The 19,112-nt window shown below is 45.7% G+C and overlaps 1 protein-coding gene across 3 annotated transcripts in view; it reads left to right on the top strand.

The window, feature by feature from the left end:
* The window catches only part of TTC28 (tetratricopeptide repeat domain 28), a 569,569-nt gene that overhangs the window by 467,353 nt on the left and 83,104 nt on the right, over window positions 1–19,112 (top strand). For all 3 annotated transcript variants that reach the window (XM_053927916.1, XM_053927917.1, XM_024567189.3), the window contains 6 exons: window positions 95–1,436; window positions 3,268–3,791; window positions 7,210–7,319; window positions 9,080–9,209; window positions 11,222–11,440; window positions 13,613–13,778. In XM_053927916.1, the coding sequence (XP_053783891.1) occupies window positions 95–1,436; window positions 3,268–3,791; window positions 7,210–7,319; window positions 9,080–9,209; window positions 11,222–11,440; window positions 13,613–13,778 (2,491 nt within the window). The remainder of the gene's footprint in view (window positions 1–94; window positions 1,437–3,267; window positions 3,792–7,209; window positions 7,320–9,079; window positions 9,210–11,221; window positions 11,441–13,612; window positions 13,779–19,112) is intronic.

Consider the following 19,112-nt stretch of genomic DNA (forward strand, 5'->3'; position numbering starts at 1 on the left):
ATGTGAGTGTAAATTGAGTTGCAAATTACCTTTTTTTCCAAATTGCTAATCAGTCATTCCAACCTTTTTCTGTTCCTTTAATTCTCTTCCTCAGGAATTATACACCAGATGAAAGGTGATTATGATACTGCGCTGAAACTCCACAAGACCCACCTGTGCATCGCCCAGGAACTGAGTGACTACGCTGCCCAGGGCCGTGCCTACGGGAACATGGGCAATGCCTATAACGCTCTGGGCATGTACGACCAGGCCGTCAAGTACCATCGGCAGGAACTGCAAATCTCCATGGAGGTGAATGACCGCGCCTCCCAGGCATCCACGCACGGGAACCTTGCTGTGGCCTACCAGGCCCTGGGTGCCCATGACCGGGCCCTGCAACACTATCAGAACCACCTGAACATCGCCCGGGAGCTGCGTGACATCCAGAGCGAGGCTCGGGCCCTCAGCAACCTGGGCAACTTCCACTGCTCGCGAGGGGAGTATGTCCAAGCTGCCCCCTATTATGAACAGTACCTCCGGCTTTCTCCAGACCTACAAGACATGGAAGGGGAAGGAAAGGTCTGCCACAATCTCGGCTACGCCCATTACTGCCTTGGAAATTACCAGGAGGCCGTGAAGTACTACGAGCAGGATCTGGCCCTGGCCAAAGACCTTCACGACAAGTTGAGCCAAGCGAAAGCTTACTGCAACTTGGGCCTAGCATTCAAGGCTCTGCTGAACTTCAGCAAAGCTGAAGAGTGTCAAAAGTACCTGCTGTCCCTAGCTCAGTCCCTGAATAATTCCCAGGCTAAATTTCGAGCCCTAGGGAACCTGGGTGATATATTCATCTGTAAAAAAGATATAAATGGTGCAATAAAATTCTACGAGCAGCAGCTGGGCTTAGCTCACCATGTAAAGGACAGAAGACTGGAGGCCAGTGCGTATGCAGCACTGGGCACTGCCTACCGAATGGTCCAGAAGTATGACAAGGCCTTAGGTTATCACACGCAGGAACTGGAGGTGTATCAAGAGCTGAGTGACTTGCCGGGGGAGTGCAGAGCTCACGGGCACCTGGCTGCTGTCTACATGGCCCTTGGGAAATACACAATGGCATTCAAATGTTATGAAGAGCAGCTGGACCTAGGGCAGAAGCTGAAGGATCCAAGCCTCGAGGCCCAGGTCTATGGCAACATGGGCATCACGAAGATGAACATGAATGTGATGGAAGAAGCCATCGGCTACTTTGAGCAGCAGCTGGCCATGCTGCAGCAGCTGAGTGGAAACGAGTCTGTGCTCGACAGGGGCCGGGCCTACGGCAACTTGGGGGACTGCTACGAGGCCCTGGGCGACTATGAGGAAGCTATCAAGTACTATGAACAATATTTATCTGTGGCTCAGAGTCTGAATCGCATGCAAGACCAAGCCAAGGCTTACCGGGGCCTAGGAAACGGACACAGGTAAACACTACAGAGGACACACGTGGTTGACAAACCTGCACAAGGAGCACTTGTGACAGTAATGGCAACTTAAGGCCTGCGTGTGGTTTGTTGGCTACAAAACATTTTCATACCTATCTCATTTGGTTCTTCCAATGATTCTGTGAATTTAGCAGGGGATAGTATTACCCTTCTGTTTTAGAGGAGGAAACCAAGGCCCACAGAGGTTAGGTTAATCTCCACGGTCACACAGTTTAAAAGGGACAGCCAAGAGTCAGACCCAGGGCTCTCCCACCCCAACTGCGTTGCCTTTTTTTTTTTTTTTTTTAATTGTTGTTCAATTACAATTGTCTGCATTTTCTCCCCATCCCTCCACCCCACCCCAGCCAAACCCACCTCCCTCCCCCACCTCCACCCTCCCCCTTGGTTTTGTCCATGTGTCCTTTATAGTAGTTCCTGAAAACCCCTCTCCCCACTATCCCTTCCTCACTCCCCTCTGACTATTGTTAGATTGTTCTTAACTTCAATGCCTCTGGTTATATTTTGTTTGCTTTTTTGTTGTTGTTGATTATGTTCTAGTTAAAGGTGAGATCATATGGTATTTGTCCCTCATCACCCGGCTTATTTCACTTAGCATAATGTTCTCCAGTTCCATCCATGCTGTCGCAAAGGGTATAAGCTCGTTCTTTCTCTCTGTTGCGTAGAATTCCATTGTGTAAATGTACCATAGTTTTTTGATCCACTCATTTGCTGATGGGCACTTAGGTTGCTTCCAGTACTTGGCTATTGTAAATTGTGCTGCTATGAACACTGGGGTGCGTAGGCTCTTTTGGGTTGGTGTTTCAAGGCACTGCCTTTTTGACTATATCATAATGAGCAGGAGAAATGAGATAACAAGAATGGGAAAGATGAATGAATTAACTTAACTGATCTTTTAGGAAGGCCTCCCACGTTATATGAATGTATTTTTCAATGCATCTGTACCCACCAATTATTTGGTCCCGGTTTTGTTGCTTTTAAGGAAAGCTGCCTGATAAAATGTCAGGAGTGAAGAAACATATGTGAGTACTATCATCATACTAGGTACCTTGCACAGATACTTGCTTACTATTTATAGCAATCCTACATTACTCTACATTTATTATCATGTGCTGTGTTATGTGGGATTTATTGTCATTTAGAAACAGAGGCTCGGGAAAAGGAATTCACGTGTCCCCACACAACTGGTTTGGTCTGCTGCCAAAATCTGTGTTCTTCCCACTCTCATCATGTCATCTCTGAGCAGCACAAAAAGACACACTGTTGGCCAAGGTGATGCTTTTCCTTCTGAATGTGGGGAACCCAAGAAGGTGTCTGTGTCTGCAAAATATATGGCCTCTCCAGATAGGCAGGAGATTAGGGCTCCTGGAGTGGAGGAAGGGGCAAGGGTCAAACTAAATCATCACCCACAGAGCACTCCGAGGGGCTCAGGGTGAAAGATTCATGGCTGCAGTAAAGTGATTTCAAAAACATAGTCTAAGCGGCAGTGGAAATTGGGAGGCCCGAAGAACCAAACAGTTCACTTGCTATCATTGTGCCTATTAATATATTTTATGTTTCCTCTGGGGTATATATCCCATTGAATCTCAGGCTCTTGGGAAGGTCACTAAGGGATGACTTTTGAATTGCTTTCCAGATTATGAAATTCTCCTGCATCTCACTCTAAGGGCACATGATAGATTTTAGCTAGAAGAGGAGTTAAGAGCTTCTATAGTAAGTGACAGTGACAAATGTTTTTCATTTTCTCAGGGGCTTTAGTATGTCTGCACCTGCACAAAATAATATCATTGCTTTTCTGTCTACATCCCCACAGGGCAATGGGGAGCTTGCAGCAAGCCCTGGTATGCTTTGAAAAGAGGCTCGTGGTCGCCCATGAGCTTGGGGAGGCCTTTAATAAAGCCCAGGCCTATGGAGAACTGGGAAGTCTGCACAGCCAATTAGGGAATTACGAACAAGCCATTTCCTGCCTCGAACGTCAGCTGAACATTGCTAGGGAGATGAAAGACCGAGCTCTGGAAAGTGACGCGGCCTGTGGCCTGGGTGGTGTTTACCAGCAGATGGGGGAATATGATACAGCCCTGCAGTACCACCAGCTGGATCTGCAGATTGCGGAGGAAACCAACAACCCCACGTGCCAGGGCCGCGCCTATGGGAACCTGGGTCTGACGTACGAATCTCTGGGCACCTTCGAGAGGGCTGTGGTCTATCAAGAGCAGCACCTGAGTATCGCTGCCCAGATGAACGACTTGGTGGCCAAGACGGTGTCCTACAGTAGCCTTGGAAGGACCCATCACGCTTTGCAGAACTATTCCCAGGCGGTCATGTACTTACAGGAAGGTAAGTGCAAAGCCCCGCCCCGTCGTGGTCCCTAGGTCTGCTCTGAGGTGGAGCTCGTTCAGAGGCCCCTCAGAAGGAAGTGTGCACAGCCTGAGGGCCACCTCAGGAGAGCGGTGTTCCGGTGTCCTGAATGCATCACCCGGCTGGCCTTCCTCAGCTGGCCGGCCACCCAAGGGGCAGACACCGCTCCCTGCTTTTAAGAATCCTCTACTGAGTAAACAACATTCTCCCGAGGTGAATCAAATTAGATTTAATCATGGAAAATACCGATCTGTTTCAAGCCCTACTGTTCCCGTAGAAAATATTTCAGAACTGTACAGAAGTCGATTTTGATGTAGCAGCTGAGGTCTAATCCTGAGCATCAGTCCGAGGGTCACTCAAGCCCTACACGAGGCTGCCTTCCAGGAGGTTATCACCTTCAGTGCTTGGGACCGTGGCCCAGGAGTCCTGATCCAGGCAGGTCCCCAAGTAGCTGCTGCTGCTGTTCCTCCTCCCCTCCCTCCCCCTGTCCTTTCCCTGTCAGTTCTGTGCAGCCTGTAAAGATGTGTTTACCCTTCGCCTCTTTGCACTTCTGCTCTGGAAGGCACCTCCCCTCACCCAGGCACACTGCATCCTCTCATCCTGGGGAGGGAAATGGCAGGTATGATGTTCTCAGCTCACTAGTAAAAGGAAAGTGTCACTGACTTCAAGCAAAAGCGCTCATTTATGGTTTCCAAGGGGTTTTGTATGTATAGTTTATTTAATTGGATTTATTTCTCACAGTAATCTTGAGAGGTTTTTATTCCCATTTGCAGCTAAGCAACCTGAGACTCAGAGAGTACAGTGACTTGACCCTGACCATGTGGTCAGTCATTGGTGGAGTAGTTTCAGCCCAGGTTTTCTGACCCCAGGCACCATGTGAGCCCCTCACCTCCCAGGAGCAGAGGAGGGTGGGCAGAGGTGTGGGCAGGCAGATGCCCCCGTTCCTGTTGAGGCTCAGCTGGGAAGCCGGGAAAGGGGGCAACAGGAAGCAAAGTGGAAAATGGGCCCGAGGCCGATGTTTCTCTGCTAATACCGGGGACTGCTCTGGCCTCAGGCTGAGAGGTTACTGAGAGAGGGTGAGAGCGACTTCCCAGACCTCATTTGGCTCCCACTCAATGGGAGCTTGCCTCAATGCATTAAATACGAGAATTGGCTTTCGATTTCCTGAAACCTGACTGTGGTGAAATTCCAACAGACTGGGGCGATTTTCTGTTGAATTTGTGAAAACTATTAAATTCAGACCCCGCATATGACAGCCTTTCAGCTGTGTTCTTTTGTACTTCCTGAAATATTGTTTCCATAAAGCAGCTGCTTCGCCTGAGATGTTGTAACATAATTCTATATTTATGGGAAACTCTCAATTTCATTTTTATTGTTTCTTGTAGTTTTAAGTCTCTCATAGAGACCTAAATTGTTACTGTGGCATCTCCACGGTGTCTGTTTTGTGGATGTGCTCCGCCAGAGAGCATGGGTGCCCTCTGGGCCAAAAGAGACGCCTCTGCTCCTGAGGGGCGATGGGAGCAGGACCCCCGGAGGGCCCTTTCCTAGTTCTGAGTTGGGTCTGTTCCCGCTTGCACGGAGGGAACAGTTCAATGGGAATCCCTCAGTGCTTTCTCCTATGGTTTTCGGGGTGGGGGACAATAGATCAATGTCACCCTGCCCACTGCAGAAAAATCTCACAACCGAGGCTGGTCTGAGCCTTTTGAACAAGCTTTGCAGGTGCTCTGTATAGAAACCCTGGTTAAAACCACTGGTCTCATCCAGCTTTTTCTTTTGCAAGTAAAGTAAGGGAGCCTCGAGCAATTTAGTGACTTTCCCTGGAGTTGTGGAAGTAGTTCCTAGCCGCCCAGCTCTAGGAGAGCAGGGTGGGTGGGCCAGACTCCCGAGAGGCAGAAGCAGATAGAAACTGTGGCGTAACAGAGACTGTGACAGTCCAGTGGCTTTCAGCTCTCCCTTGTTGAACCTCTGACTATGGGCCAGGGAGTGTCCTACATCTAGGGACCCAGCAGGGATCAAAGCAAAGGTCCAGCTTGCACAGAACATACCTGGGGTGGGGGGCTACCTCGGTGAGTTTTACTTCCAGCTCATAGACCCCAGGCTGGCAGGGACAGCTGTACTGAAGATGAGTATGGTTAGCTTGTCGAAGGTTAAAACAACCAGTGTTCTCCTGGTGTTTACCCAAGAACCATCTTCTTTCACTTGTGTTTCTCTTCTGTGAGGCATTTTAAAATGTGAATAACTTGCAAGTATTATTTTTGTTAGCTAGTGACATGATTTAAACCTAAAATGCTCTTTCTAAGTTTTCTGTGTTATGTGCATTTTGAAATGCATACTATTTTATGAGCTTGAACATGAGTATTGTTTTTATTTGCCTCTCAACTGACTCAGTTCCCTTTCAAAAGCCTGAAATTGCATGGGCCCAGCATGCTCAGAAGCAGGCTCCCATCTAGACTGCACTGGATTAGAAAAAGGAAGCCCTTCCTTCCTTTGTGTGCACAGCTGTAGCGTGGGAGCCTTCATGCTGTCTTCTGCACAAGCTAAGTCCTGTGTACAGAGAGCAAGATAATGAGGGCAAAGTGATGCTGAGAACTGCTTAGTGGCCAGTACAATAAATGGCCACCCTCCTATTTGGCTCCCACGAAGACTGGGAGGTTGCTGATGTCCTGAAATTCAGAAGCTTACCGCAGGTACGTGACCCAAACTGCAGGTGTCTATCTGAAAGCCACTAGAATGAGGACAGTCTCATTTAAGACTTTGGACTCCTAATAGCACTTGTTCTGCCACCCTGCTGAGGCACATCAAAGTCTCAGCCTGAAGGGAAAAACAGCGTGGACATGAAATGTGTCAGTAGCATCAGTAGTAGGAGGCAGGGTCAGGCGGTGTGAGCATGCTGCTTTCAAGAGCACATCAGATATGCCTCCGATCACTACTGATTGGATCTTGTGCATGTGAGATATGAAAAAGCATCAGGTTGGCTTCTGTGCTTGACTGTGGAACTGTCAGGAACAGTGTTTGCCAGCCAAAGAATTGGGTTAGATCAGATTCTAGGCCAGGAGTTTTCATTTGCAAAGCAAGGGGTTTCACATCTGGGAGGGTGGCAGGTTAGGTTCCATTTGCTTCGGTGTTTCTGCCTGTCACACAAACCTGCCTCTTGCTGTTAGCCATTGCCCGTGCTCTTCCTGGGGTGTCGTGGGGTGTCCTGGAAAGGTTGCTGCCATCACAGAATTTGAAGCAAATGCTTACTCTGCCTTGGCTGATTCTGCTCTCATCCTGAGCTTTATCTAGCTGTGTTAACATGTTTTATATACCCCTGAGGCAGGGTTACCCTCCAGGAGCTCTTGGCAGGTGGAATTGTGTATTTTGTATGTGTACTTAAAATTTCTCTATCTGATTTCAGGTTTAAGGTTAGCTGAGCAACTGGGCCGAAGAGAAGATGAAGCCAAAATTCGCCACGGTCTCGGCCTCTCCCTTTGGGCTAGTGGGAACCTGGAGGAGGCTCAGCACCAGGTGAATAGGGGAACCCCTGTCCCAAGTGGATTTTCTTTCCAGAGTCATGGGAGACCTTGAGATTACTATTTTAGTAGCAATGACATTGGCCAGAAGGCGCCGACCTCCCCACTTAGGTTGACTTATAGGGTTTCCTGCCTGTACCAGCCCAGAAGTGTTGAACAACAGTAAAGATTGTTGCTCAGTTGTGTGATAGATTTTGCAATAATTTCTTTGGAATTCGTGTATTATGTGCTGCTCTTCCTCATTAATTCTCAATATGAAATTACATACATATTATGACAGAAGTAAAGAATCCGAGAATTCATAATTATTAGATTTAATGTCCTTCTGGTATCTAGTTATACCAGTAGATACCTCTCTCCCGCTCTCACTCGCGCTCTCTTTCTCTCTCTCTCTCTCTCTCTCTCTCTCTCTCTCTCTCTCTCTCTCTCTCACACTCTCTCTCACACACACACACACACACACACACACACACACACACAGAGTTTACGTTTCTGTGTGTGTACAAATACTTGAAGCGCAGCCCACATGCCGGCTCTGGGGATTGGAAAGGTCTCTAGAGTTATGGTTCCTCTAGCAGGTCGGAGGAGTTGTGAGATGGTGCCATCTAAAGTCACACACATAGCCACGAAGGCAGTGTGAGTGGTCACTGCAGAGTGCAGTGTGCTCGGCGGAAGGGGCAAAGGATAAGGGAATCAAGCCCCCATCAGAGGTGCTCACAGGAATTGAGGGCGTGGTGTGACTGAATTTTTGCCATAGCATCCTGAAATGTTATGGTAAGGTGCTCTACTTTTTAAACTATTAAAGGCAAATTAAGAATTAATTCCTCAATTTAAAAAGTAAAAGTGGTATTGATAGAGTGATTTACAATTTTCAAAGTACTTTCACTCCCTGAATGTGTTCCTTAAACAACCATGTGAGGTAGAATGACAGCCAGCCCCTTTCCAGAGAAGAAACCGAGGTTCTGGATTTTAAGAAAAGTCACGCACCAAATTAGTTAGTGGCAGAGTTGGGAATACACTCCTCTGTCCTAGTCTAAGTCTCTTAGTCTTAGCATTCTACTTTTTGAATGTGCATGAACCTAAAATTTGGTGCTGTGTTTTCGGCACATAAGCATCAGAGAAAAGTTCTGTGGTCTCAGAGACAGGGCAGCCTTCAGAGCAGCAGGAAAGGTGTCCCTTTAGGAGCACTGGTGTCTGGTTTCGTGAGTGGGTGTGGCTCGGGGGGCTCGTCCAGCAAAGACCTGACCCTGGGACGCTGTTGTGGAGGTTAGCGTTGGTTTCGCTGACCCACCTGCAGAAAGCTGTCCCCCCTGAGAGGGCGCTGCCTTCGTCTCTCCCCTCCCGGCCTCGTGCACTTCCAGCCGGCCTGCACGCATTCTCACTTCCACCCTTCAGTGCCAGCATTACAGCAGCTTGGTGACAGGAGGAGGGGCTTTGCCTTAAAATTCAAATTCAGCTCTTGGTTGGATTAATAGCTGACGTTGTGTTTTACAGCTTTCAGACTATAGGTCTATAACCCCTGTCTTTTAGATCACTTGAGCTGTCAAAGATTGCTTATATAAACTCTAACTTACCTGGTAAGATCTGACGCCTTTCCACTCGAACCCACCTGGAAATAAAGAGTCATCCTTTCAACCCTTAAAGAAAACTTTTTAGGTTGTACACCAAAATGTGAGCAAAAGTTGTCTTTAGTCAGAGAATAGCTGGACAGTGGCTTCTGGGGAATGGATAACGATCTTTGCCCCCTACCTGCAGCTCTATAGGGCGTCGGCCTTGTTTGAAACAATCCGACACGAGGCGCAGCTGAGCACGGACTACAAACTCTCGCTCTTCGACCTGCAGACGTCGTCCTACCAGGCCTTGCAGCGGGTGCTCGTCAGTCTGGGTGAGAGCAGCTGGGGTCCCTGCTTTGCGTGTGCGCTTGGGTATCTACGCCGTTTAGTGATTGCTGTGACGAAATGTGATTTGTCGTTTCAACAGACTGTGAAGCCACAGCCACAGTCCAGTCGCTGAACGTGTGTTCATTTATTCAACATATATTTGCAGAGCACCTACTATGTGCTCTGTGCCAGCCCAGGGGATTAAAGTCAAGAAGGCCTGATTCCTGACCTCGAGAATCTCTCAGCCTGTGGAGAGACAGAAGGCCACGAGTCCAGTGTGGTGTGGTGGATGCTAGGGTAAAAGAGCTCAGGTGCTGTGTGAACAAAGCAGATTGGCCGGCAGCCCCAGGGACCAGAAGGATGTTTCAACCAGGTGTTCCCCCCAGGTTCCCTCTCAATATTAATGGGGAGAACCTGAGTAGACACCTGGCCTCTTCTCTACTTCCTGTGCCCTCATGTCTTTCAGTTGCTCTCAAGTAAATGTTTTTAATACCTGGGTCTGCCCTCCCGACTGGGACATAGTGATAATTCCCCCAGGCCTGTGTGCCCCATTGCACTGGGGCAGCATGCGCCTTCCCTCACCTGGGCCTCAACTGTCACAGCCAGCCCCTTCCAGCTGTCCTGGCCTCTGCCTCTTCGCAGACCTGTCCATCTCTGCAGACCATTGTTCCCAACCCAGAACTTGGGCTGAGGAGGTATTTATTGGAACTGACAATGTCTTTGAAGTTGAATGCTGAAGCCTTGTCAATAACCCTTCCTTGGTTGTGTATGTGTGAATACTCAAATTTTCCCTGGAAAAATGACCTGTTAAGTGTACTCATTGCCTGAGATTACAATTTATATCTATTATAGTCACAGTGTTAAGTCTGCCTAACACTTCGGGGCTGATTTGCCAGTGTGCACAGAAAGCATTCCTGCTGTTCCAGTTAATAACTTAATAGGGTAAAAGAAGACATTTGCATACACACCCGTAAATCCCTACTTTCTGCTGATACTCAAAGTGCAAGAAGTGAGGCATCCTTGAAGAGCTGTCGGAGCCAGCACCTGGCCTCCTGCCTCTGCCTGCTGTCTCTTCGGACCCTGGTTCTGGCAATGCTTTCATACCTGTGTTTATGGCCCAAGCAGGTCCTGTGCACTGTGCTCCTCCAGCACCTCTAAGCAGTCCTCACTTGAGAGTACGTTGCTTTGTATTGTTCATGCTCTTATATTTGTGCATTAGCTTTTAAACTAGATTACAGACTAGTTTCTTACAGGAAGTGGATTAGAAGTTGGATTGAAACACTGAGGAAAAGCTTAAAAGAGAGAAGCAATTTCAAGGAACTAGAGAGCTCAGAGGTTTAAACCTTTTGCCTTTGTTGGGATTAGGAGAGAGAGTGTGTGTGGGAGGAGACCGGAGTGGAATGAGGTATCAGCTCTAGCAATAATGTCACCTGGCATTTATATGGTGCTTTGAATAATGCCCATCAGGCACAGAGATAGCATTGGTGGGGATGAGTCAGGGGGGTAGGACAATGTGAAGTCCAGAGGGGCTGCACTGAGGAGAGATTGAAAGATGGTCAAGAGCCAAGTCCTGTAAGGCTTATCTCCCAATGTCAAATCAGAATCAAAGTTGAGCAGGTCAGGAAGAGGGTAACCAGAGTGTCAAGCATCAGGTCCAAAGAGCCTAGTGAATGGGGTCAGAACCAGGAGGCTGGGAAGCAACTCAGGATGTGGAGCAGATGCAGAGGATGAATCCTCTAAACAAAGTTGGCTGTCTTGTGCTGTGGCTGCAAGACAGGGGCAGGCTGGAGACCTTAGGGTGGGGTAGAATCTGAAAATGTGGGGTTTTGTAAGAGTGGGCACTGCACCTATCATCTGAGGCAGGGGGTTGAATTTGAAACAGTTGTGGTTCAGATTCTGCAACACATTGAAATGCAGAGGTAGTGAGGTTTCTGCCCACGATCTCTAGCTGATGTAGGCCCCCTCTTAGTAAGCTCACTCCCCATGGAGTCCTCAGTCTGTCCCTTTTGTCTCGTAGGTCATCATGATGAAGCCCTGGCGGTGGCAGAAAGAGGGCGGACCAGGGCATTTGCAGATCTTCTGGTAGAACGACAGACAGGACAACAGGACTCTGACCCCTACTCTCCAGTCACTATTGACCAGATCTTAGAGATGGTGAATGGCCAGAGGGGATTAGTGCTTTACTATTCCCTGGCCGCGGGCTACCTGTATAGCTGGCTGCTTGCTCCTGGGGCAGGTAAGATCTCTTTCTGTGGAAACAGGGCAATTATACACAAGACTGTGCACGTCTAATGCACAGATGGCAAACACAAGGCCTGTGGGCCGAGTCTGGCCCTCCACCTTGTTTTCTCCGGCCTGGCACCTTGTTTCTACCTGGCGGCAGCACTGAGCTCCTTGTTCCTAGTTAAGGAGTAGTTACATTTATACAGTCCTAAAATCACATTCGGCCCTTTGAAGGCAACCACGAGGCTGATGTGGCCCCCAGAGAAAATGAGTTTGACACCCCTGGACTAATGACTAGAGGCAGAAGAGGTACATTACCATAGATCAGACTAAGAAGCTGATGTCGGCTTTCAGCAAGATCTCAGCCACGGCAGATAGTCCATGGTGGGGCATTCAATTAATAAGACAGCCCAGCTTTCCCATTTCCCCCAAGAAATCGCCGCTCCTCACTAGCAAATGGGGAAGCATTTATCAAGGAAGACTAAGAACAGGAGGGTTAATTTCACTAGTAGTCCTATTTTTAGGCAGCTGTTGTTTATTAGCTAATAAAGTGATGACTGCAAGTCCTAATGAGTTCTTTCTAGGTATGATTTAGTGATTGTGACTCTTTGTCATGGGAAAGTTAAAGAGACTGCCATGATAACGGCAGCTCCTCAGTGTATAAATGAAGTCTTATTTATGCTTGAGATTTCTGAGTTTAGCAGAACCCATTTTAACCAGTTTTGTTCATTGTAAATCTATTTCAGAAGTAAAAATCTCCTTTGATTAAATTGGCATAAATGTTCAGGCTGTAACAGTTTCACTAAATACAGCACCACTAATTAGCTGTTAGGGCCGCATTTTTTGCATAATAAAATGCTGATGGCTTTACCATGTTGGAGACACACCAGATCCAATTAGAGTTTATTGACTGGAGAAGTGGATCTTATAATTGGGAATCTTGAAGAATGGGCTTTTTGAATATCTGTAAGCCAATTTCAAAAAGTTCAACTGCCAAGAGAATTGACAAGGTTTTCTTGATTATGTTTCCATCCCTTTGATTTAAAAAAAAGTGATGGCTGGATGACAACTCTCAGAGGCTCCTTGGGTTCTGAGCACTCACGCCTGTACGTTCTGTGCCTCAGCATTATTTTTATACTCTTTTCCCCTGAATTACATGCTTTTTATGGGTTTTCCGGAGAAAACATTTTTATCGCTGACCTTTTTATGCCAAAGGTTTTCAGCTGCGATGTTCCTGGCGAGTTGGTTCGTGTCAGCCACAGCAAAACGAATCCCCGTGTATTACAGCCCCCAGAAGGGCACTGACACCCAGGGGGCCACGGCTGACAACAGAGATATCAGGCTCTTTCTCTCTGTGGTTGTTATGTTTTGGGGACATGATTTGACAGGTGGTATATCCAGATCCCTGTAATAATGAGCCATGTATAATGAGGCTCCTATTGTTTCTCTTTCTGTTCCTCTTCGCTCTTAATGAGACTCTGAAGCTTTCACGGGGGCTCTAATCCAATCAGAGAGGACCAGCGTTTTCCAGGGCTGACACACCTCATTACCATTTGAGAATATGTCTTATGTTTATTGCTAGAAAACCACTATGGATTCTCTGCTTTATGCAGCCATCATTTTTTGCTTCTTTAATCCATTAATGACCGTTGACCAGTTAGCCTTACTTAAAAATAGCTTTAAATGTTTTTATCTGGCTCTCGTACTACATACTTGTTTTGATTTGCTTTTGTGAAATGAAAGGTCTTTGAGTAACACAGTTTCCACTCGGCTGGTTGTATTTTTATTCAGGATTTCAGTTTCTGGGGAGACTGTACACTGGCGTCTCATGCGCTCTTCCTGAAAGAAAACTTTCCCTAGTTGGTACTTCTCAGAAACATCTGTTTTGAAATACCTATGAAGTAGTACTCACTTCAGGGGCTTCTGAACATATCAAAAGCAAAAGCCCTATCTTGAATTCCCTGGTTTCAAACACCAAACCTGATGGTGAAAGCTGCAAAAAGGATACTGACCAAACTTCTGAAAACCCTCCTCAGATCATGGATTTCCGCATTTCTTCACCTGGTTTGGAGAAAGGGATGCTTGCGGAAGAGGGCGCCTCACGTCGGCAGTACTGTCCCGTCCTGCACCTTTCCCTCCCCAGCCCCAATCTTGGGTAACATTGGCTGTGCCTGTCCTCTTTCAGGAATTCTGAAGTTTCACGAACACTACCTGGGTGACAGCACAGTGGAAAGTGCCGGGGACTTCCAGGCTGGTAGCAGTGCAGCTCTCCCAGCAGCCACCAGCTCGGCCCTGGAGCAGCACATCGCCAGTGTGCGGGAAGCCCTGGGGGTGGAGTCCTACTACTCGAGGCAAGTGGCACACTGTTGCAGATCCCGTGTACAGATACAGTCTCTGGGGCTTCGGCTATGGGTTTTTTGTAAATATCCTACTGGAGATCTTTTGGAATGCACCTCAGTTGCTGCAGCAGGAAGAAATGTGTCTCTGGAGTACAAACCCCTTAGTGGGCTGTGTTTATTCTTTTTGGTAGTTTCCCTTCAGACAGGGAAGGGCCTCATCCAAAATGCCTATTTCTAAGGAGGTTGCTAGAATGTTTAAACACAAATATGACTTTGAACTTAACATGCCGGCTAATTAAAACTAAGATGAGTTTTTGGTTATATGCAGATTCATAATGAGTTTGTACTGTAGCTGAACGCTTGTTTGAGAGGGTAATTTAGCACCAGGGACAGGGTCTGTGCTGGATCTGTGCGTTGGGGGCTGAGGTGGAGGAAATTGAGTTCCCAATATCAAGAATAGGAAAGAGGAGTGCTTTTCGCAAAGACTGTAAAAGTTATATACACTTATAGAAATATTTGGTCACGATTGTCCATTTGACATATGGAAAATAATTCCACAAGCCCCTGCTTCTGAGGAGAATCAAATGAAGGGGGTGCCTTAGAGCTGGTCGTAGCCAGATTCCCTGGCATTTCAGTCGTCCGTCCTGAGAGGAACAAGCGTTGAGAAGCTCCTCCTGTCAGAGAATCTGCTGTGATGCTGCTGTCGGGTCCCTCGGGCATCTGCTTGTCTCTTGAATAATTTCATATGTAATCAGAAAAATTCTCAGATCCCACTGTGACTTCTTTAGAGATGCTTATTCCAGGCTCCTGGGTGTGTGGTGGTCATTAGCAGCAGCTAGATTGACCTTTGAGGTGTTTATGAAGTTGGGCGCAAGTTCTCAGATGAAAAATAATCACTGGATAATGTAATGTCAAGCCTGGAAGTGACAGCAGCGGCTGCGTGTCCAGCTCCTTCGTTTAACAGAAGCTGGCACCGAATCGGCCTTGCTGACAGCTGAATTAGTGTCAGAGCCAGGATCCACACACTCCAGATCTCACCCAGACTCCCAGGCCAGTGCTCATTTTGTTTTTAATTATCACAATTAATATCATATTTTGAGAAAGTAACTGAAGCATGTAAGAATGTCATCTCTAGCTTCTGCTTGTGTGAAGTCTGAACAGGCGTCAGCCACATGCATACATTGCTGTCTCCTTTCTTCGATGATTGCAGTACGTCCTGGAGCGTCCCCATCCTTAACTCTGGGTAATGACAGGGAGCACTAGAAATCCCAAGGACTTGGAAGCTGGGCTACTCCCTGAGATTTAATTGATCATAAAATAGGTCAGGCCAAGGGGTATACAAAGCTGCTTTAGCAGACAGAAAGACACTTAGGGCAGTCTGATCAAATAGTAATCTGACCAAAGGTAACGCATATCCAAAGCAAATATTGAAGTGGTTGGCCGGCAGCAGAAACGCACACAAAAGTGGAGAGTGAGCGGGGCGGACTTTGGCAGTGCCCATTTCTGACACCGTCAAAAGGAAAGAGAATCTTGGCTAAGGGGCTCAAAGTCACATTGGAAGGCTGCTCCCGTGGTGAACTTGCAGCCATCATGCTCTCTTATCCTTCCCACCTTTCCTTCCATCCACAAATACCTGAGTGCACCTGAGGCTCTTGCTCTCAGGGAACTGAATGATAATAAACGAGAGAGCATATAAAATCTTTTAAGTAAAATTGTTGCAAGAGCTTAAATGAAAATGCAGGGTGTAATGAAAATCTGTAAGTGGGAGAGGGAAACCCATACAGGAAGTTGAGGGAGCTTCCTGGGGGAGGGGACACTTGAGCTGAGCTCAGGAGGAGGACGTGATACAAAGTAGATGAAGGCCGCTCCCGGCAGTACATGCCAAGGCCTTTCGTAGTTCTCGGTGGGGGAGACCTCACTGGTTGTCCTCGTGCCTTCCCTTGTTGGGGTCCCATGCTTCTTGTGATACTTTCTGATTGTCATTTGGTTTCTCACGTGAATCTTCCAGCAGGTAGAAAATGTACATAATTAACTGGCATTCTGATTTGTACAACTCTAAGCCTGGCTAGTGAAAGGGGCTCCCGAGAAGCAAAGCGCCTTTGAGCACATCAGCAGCAGATGTTCTGACCTGTGAGACCACAGTCCAGGCTTAAACCGAGATGAGGTCCCGAAGGGACCCAGTGTTCAGCACCTGCTGTTTGAACCTTTGCACTTGCAGAGGTAGTTGCTGCTCGCCATTTTCCCTTTGGCGGCGTGGTGGCCACACCCAGGGCAGGTCAGTCCCAGCCAATCTTGGTGGTCACACCCAGGGCAGGTCAGTCCTGGCCAGTCGTTGATAGGGCTCCGCCTGTGTGAAAATACAGATTCCACTTGATCCCAGTTTCCTTGGATTTAGATTAAAATTCATCATAAGAAGGAGGGGAGTTACACTTTGACTCTTCCCAGCGCCCCTCCTAAGGAGTTCTTTTATGTGATACAGAGGGTTGAGCGATTTTGCTCCAGGTGCCTTTTGAATTGGAAAAAAAGGCTTTTGGGTTATAGTTCAGCTCTTTATCAGTGGCAGGGGGAGGGAAAGGACTATAGCTTAAATTGTATCCCACAATTAATCTTCTCCCCTCTGCCCTGAACAGAAAGCTGACAAGTTAGGGTGAGTCCGTAGGACCTCTAGGGTGGTGGGGGCCTGGCGCTCAGCGTGACTTTGTTGGGCTGCCTGCAGTAGCGCCCATCGCCGGTCTAGACTGCCAGAAGTAGGGTCTTTTCTGTTCCTGTGGACTGGTCTTTTAGAAAGTTATTCATACTTCGTGAGCTTAAACTCAAGTTCTTGACCTGTGATATTAAAATTGATACAGTGGCGTGGTTTAAATTTACTAGAATGCAGTTTTTGTGAGACTTTGGTTTCTTCCTCGTTTCATAAAAACAATAAGATAATTTCAGTGACAGATAAATTATTTTTCATCTATAAAATTAGTAAGTATTTTTAAGCCATAATGCTCAAAGATAGTAAGGATGCAGTCTCATACCCTAGGGATATAAATTGGTTTAACCTTTCTAAGAATAATTTAAATTTACCAGTAGTATCAGAAATCCTTAAAATGTTCATGCCTTTCAACCCCAAAATTCTCATTTTAGAAATGGAGTAAAGATAGATACCTAGGAATATTTATAAGAGATCTATATCTTATAGAAAAAATAAAAAACAACCTAAATGTCTACAATAATTAGATCAAATTATTATATATAGATCTATCCAATATAATACTATGTTACAATTAAAATTATGTTTACAGATAATTTTAAATCATATAGCCAGGTGTTTGTGGCAAAATGTTAAGTGAAAAGTACAATATAGAATTATTATATATAGTATAATTTAAATTTTGTACCATATACAAAATACGGGTATGACGAGTAAGAAAAAAATTCTTGGAAGGAAATAGTCTATAGTATTATTGGTAACTATAGGTGTATGGTGGAATTATAGATGTTTGGTATTTTGTTCTTTATGGTTCTCCTTATTTTCAGCTTTTTCACAATGGTTACATATTACTTTAAGTCAGAAATAGCCATAAATAAACAACTGTTATTCAAAGGAAAAAAAAGAAGACCTTTCTGTAATTTCAGTTTACAGAGAATAAAATCCAAGTCTCCAAGCCTGGCACCAGAATCTAGCCCCAGGAAGTCATTCTGGGTTTATTTTCCATTCCTGTCCTTGGTGAGCACTGTAATCCACTCTCCACTCCTTCCTCTCTGTTCCCCAGATGCACTCTGAGACTTCTTCCCCTCCACTCTAGTTCAGGCATCCCTAACCTCTGGATCTGTAGATACTACAGCTGCCCACTAACCATCTCTGCCTGGGTATCTTCTAGGCATCTCTAGTCTAAATATCTAAAGCTCAACTCTTGGGCTTCCCCATTTCTTCTCCATCAGTCAGTGTAATACACCACATTAACAGAATGAAGGACAAAAACCACAAGACCATCTCAACAGATGCAGAAAAAAGCATTTGAAAAAATTTAATACCCTTTTCTTTTATATATAAAAAAAGAATGCTCAAGAAACTAGGAAAAGAAGTAAATTACCTCAACATAACAAAGGCAATATGTGAAAAGCACGTAGCTAACATATTCAGTGTTGAAACCTGAAAGCTTTCCCTCTAAAATGCGGAATAAGGCAAGACGCCCTCTCTTGCCATTTCTATTCCACATAGTATTGGAAGTTCTAGGCAGAGCAGTTAGGCAAGAAAAAAAGCAATACAAGGCATCCAAATTGCAAAGAAAAAAGTATAATTATGCCTGTTCACAGATGACATGCTATGATGTATAGAAAACTCTGAAGATGCCACGCAGACATGCATCCACACACAAAAAACTTTGTTAGAATTAACAGATTCAGCCAAGTTCAAAATCAACACAAAAGTGGTTGCATTTCTATATATTAACAATGAGTTATCTCAGACAGAAATTAAGAAAACGATCTCATTTACAATAACTTATAAAAGAATAAAATACTTAACAATAAATTTAACCAATGAGGCAAAAGACTTGTACACTGAAAACTATAAGACATTACTGAAAGAAATTAAAGACACAAATAAGTGGAAAAACATTCCATGCTAATGGATTGGAAGATCTAATATTTAAAAAATTTCTATACTATTACAGCAGTCTACAGATTTGGCAATCCCTGTCAAAATCCTGATGGCATTTTTTGACAAAAATAGATAAAAATCCTAAAATTCATATGGCAACTCAAGGGACCCCAAATAGCCTAAATAATCTTGAGATAGAAAAACAAAGCTAGAGGCTGACTTTAAAGCATATCACAAAGCTACAGGAATCAAAACAGCGAGGTACCGGAATAAAGACAGACACATAGACTAACAGAATAAAAGAGAGACCCCAGAAATAAACTCTTGCGTATATGGTCAAATGGTCTTTGCAGGAGTGGCAAGGTTACTCATTGGGGGAAGGATAGTTCTTCAACCAATGGTGTTCAGAAAACGGGATATTCACATGCAAAAGAATGAAGCTGGACCCTTGCCTTATAGCATATGTAAAAGTTAACTTGAAATGAATTAAAAACTAAACATAAGACTTGAAGCTATTAAACTTCCAAGAACAGCTTCATTACATTGGATTTGGCAATATTTTCTTAGATATGATACCCAAGTACAGGGAACAAAAGCAAAATTAGACAGGTGAGACTACATCAGGTTTAAAGACCTCTGCACAGCAAAAGAAACAGAGTGAAAAGGCCGCCTATGAATGGGGAGAAAATATTTTCAAACTATGCATTTGATAAGGGGTTAATATTAAGAATATATAAAGAACTTCAACCTCACAACAA

This window comes from Desmodus rotundus, chromosome 7 (genome assembly GCF_022682495.2).
Source record: "Desmodus rotundus isolate HL8 chromosome 7, HLdesRot8A.1, whole genome shotgun sequence".
NCBI classification, from domain to species: Eukaryota; Metazoa; Chordata; class Mammalia; order Chiroptera; family Phyllostomidae; genus Desmodus; species Desmodus rotundus.